The sequence below is a fragment of the Bactrocera neohumeralis genome, chromosome 2, assembly GCF_024586455.1.
Source record: "Bactrocera neohumeralis isolate Rockhampton chromosome 2, APGP_CSIRO_Bneo_wtdbg2-racon-allhic-juicebox.fasta_v2, whole genome shotgun sequence".
NCBI classification, from domain to species: Eukaryota; Metazoa; Arthropoda; class Insecta; order Diptera; family Tephritidae; genus Bactrocera; species Bactrocera neohumeralis.
In genome coordinates, this window is record NC_065919.1 from 22,695,365 (window position 1) to 22,697,844 (window position 2,480).

The 2,480-nt window shown below is 42.0% G+C and overlaps 1 protein-coding gene across 1 annotated transcript; it reads left to right on the top strand.

Moving 5' to 3' along the window:
* The first annotated feature begins 256 nt into the window (after window positions 1–256).
* Window positions 257–2,109, top strand: LOC126750760 (ficolin-1-like). The gene is made up of 4 exons (XM_050460487.1): window positions 257–489; window positions 612–724; window positions 804–1,754; window positions 1,837–2,109. Exons 1-4 carry the CDS (start codon window positions 337–339, stop codon window positions 1,967–1,969), a joined length of 1,350 nt encoding a protein of 449 aa, XP_050316444.1. The 5' UTR covers window positions 257–336; the 3' UTR covers window positions 1,970–2,109.
* The last annotated feature ends 371 nt before the right edge of the window (window positions 2,110–2,480 follow it).

Below are 2,480 nucleotides of genomic sequence, written 5' to 3' on the forward strand. Positions count from 1 at the left end.
AACATTAAAAAAGAGACAGAACCAAAAACACCTCAGAAACCGATACTCATGTGTAAAAGATTGCGATCTTCAAATACATAAGTAGGCGTACTTTTAATCTTCGCCACAACTTTTGTTCTACACAAATGAAAATATTGTGATGTGGGTTTGCCCAAAATAAAAACAAAACATTTGACTAAAAAATCACCGGCGGCTACAGTTTCGTTGCTCTCTCTTACTCACTTGATTTGTTTGACGCATATAAAGAGTGACTCAACGCTAAGCGCAAGCGGCAGTCGTGTGACAACCACTGTTGTAGTAGCATCTTCAACCCATAGTCAAATCGGGAAAGCAAAAATGCGGACACACCTTCAGTGTAGACGTCATAACAGCGGAGCTTTCTTATCAGCGTTGTTGCTTTTGACATTCAACGGCGTGACGTCGTCACCGTCGCCGGGTGGACATACAACCAGTTTTGAGCAGCTCTTCTCAACTGATCCGAATAATGCGGTAAGCGAAGACTGATAGCATAAACAATGAATCGGCGTTTTTATAGCGTCGTTGGAAGAACACCGTCGGGATTTATTACTACTCTTTTTAATGTTGTTTATTTTATTTTTAACTATTTATAGACCTTCACTCCACTTTGCGATGATGCGCAATTGCGGAATGTGGCACAACAGGTTGCACAGCTCAAGATTTCTAGTGAGAATATTTTCCTACTGCTGGACTCATACAATTTAAGGTGAGCAGCCTTTACGAACTTTTCGAATAGGTTTCGCTTTCATTTACAAATATTTATGTATGCACTTACTTGTTTTTAGATTGGATTACATTAAAACGTTGTTGGATGAACGTTTACCAGAGGTAAAGTCCAATCCGCATTGGATTGATGTGCGTGGTGGTGGCGAATCTATATCCTCAACACATACATCAACTGGTGGTGTAGTTTTCCCGACCATAAGTACACAATCTTCCGCCAGTGGTGCAAACATACCGGCTGCCAGTTCACAATCTTCAGCGGGTGGCGTCGACTTGCCTGTTATTAGTACACAGTCCTCTGCCGGTGGTGCTAATATACCGGCTACTGATTCGCAATCATCTGCTGGTGGCGCCAACGTGCCTGCTACTGATTCACAATCAGCAACAGGTGGATCAGACATTGCTCCGCCCACCACTGATGCACAAACTTCATTCAAGTCAGGTTTATATGGTGCCCTTTGTCCTTACAGCAATCCCGTATTGGCGCCCACCTGCGCAGAGGCCGTGAAACGCGCAGGTGCTAATGCTAAGAGCGGTATCTATCACCTCTATTTGCCTGATTCGGGTTTAAAACCTTTCTATGCCTACTGTCTGCTTGATACCAATGGCGGACCAGCCTGGACGGTGGTGCAGCGGCGTCAAGATGGTTCGATTTCATTCCATCGCCATTGGAATGAATATCAAGCGGGTTTCGGTAATTGGAATGGTGAATACTTTATCGGCTTGGAACGTTTACATGGCATAACACATGCAACGCTCAACGAGTTGTGGGTGCAAATGGAGGACTTCGATAACGTAACGCGTTATGCCCGTTATGACAATTTCGCTATTGGCGATGAGCATGAAGCATATGCATTGAATATGCTCGGCAAATTTGAGGGAAATGCAGGGGATTCTTTGCGCACGAGTCAAGGTCAAAAGTTCAGCACGAAAGATGCCGATCATGATATGTGGGATCGTAATTGCGCAGAAGTATATACGGGCGCGTGGTGGTATAATGCGTGTCATGATAGGTGAGTGCCAATAATATATTCGAAGCATAAATACATGTATATCTAACTTTCAATTTAATTAAATTTTTTCTCACGTTTGCAGTAATTTGAATGGGCAGTACTTACGTGGCAAATACAGTAAGGATAAGTATGGCAAAGGTATCGATTGGACACACTGGCATGGCCATGAATACTCTCTAAAATATGTGCATATGGCTGTCAGACCTGTGCAATGAAAAAATGAAGTCTGAAAATGGATCAAAATTAGCATTATGTTACTCCATTATCATATACATATATATATTTACACACATACATTTTTAATTGCAATAAGTGAATAAAGTGAAATACTCAATTTTGAACTGATTTAATAAAATCCGGTAGTAAATGATTTGTCCACAGTGAAGAAAATATAGCAGCCGTAGCTAAGAGTGCGCACGAAGATCGTAGAGAGTCGATTCGGCGCCATTCGCAGCAACTCGAACTAACGTATGGAACCACTTGGCGCATTTTACTTCGAGATCTTAAATTGATACCCTACAAAATACAGCTCGGGAAAGAACTTGAGCCGCTCGACCTTCCCAAGCGATATCGTTTCGCTCTATTGGCTCTTGAAAAGTTTCAAGAAGATGCCACGTTTTCGATGGGTATATAAAAAAAACCAAATTCTCGCATTTGGAACGATGAGCAACCTAAAGAGATTCAAGAGCTGCCATTTCATACAGATAAAACAAAGATTTGGTGTTT

Bases quoted from the DNA above. Each gene is read 5' to 3' on its own strand.
- LOC126750760 (XM_050460487.1), top strand. From the start codon at position 337: ATGCGGACACACCTTCAGTGTAGACGTCATAACAGCGGAGCTTTCTTA. The intron at 490-611 runs GTAAGCGAAGAC...AACTATTTATAG, and splicing joins CAACTGATCCGAATAATGCG to ACCTTCACTCCACTTTGCGA. The intron at 725-803 runs GTGAGCAGCCTT...ACTTGTTTTTAG, and splicing joins CTGGACTCATACAATTTAAG to ATTGGATTACATTAAAACGT.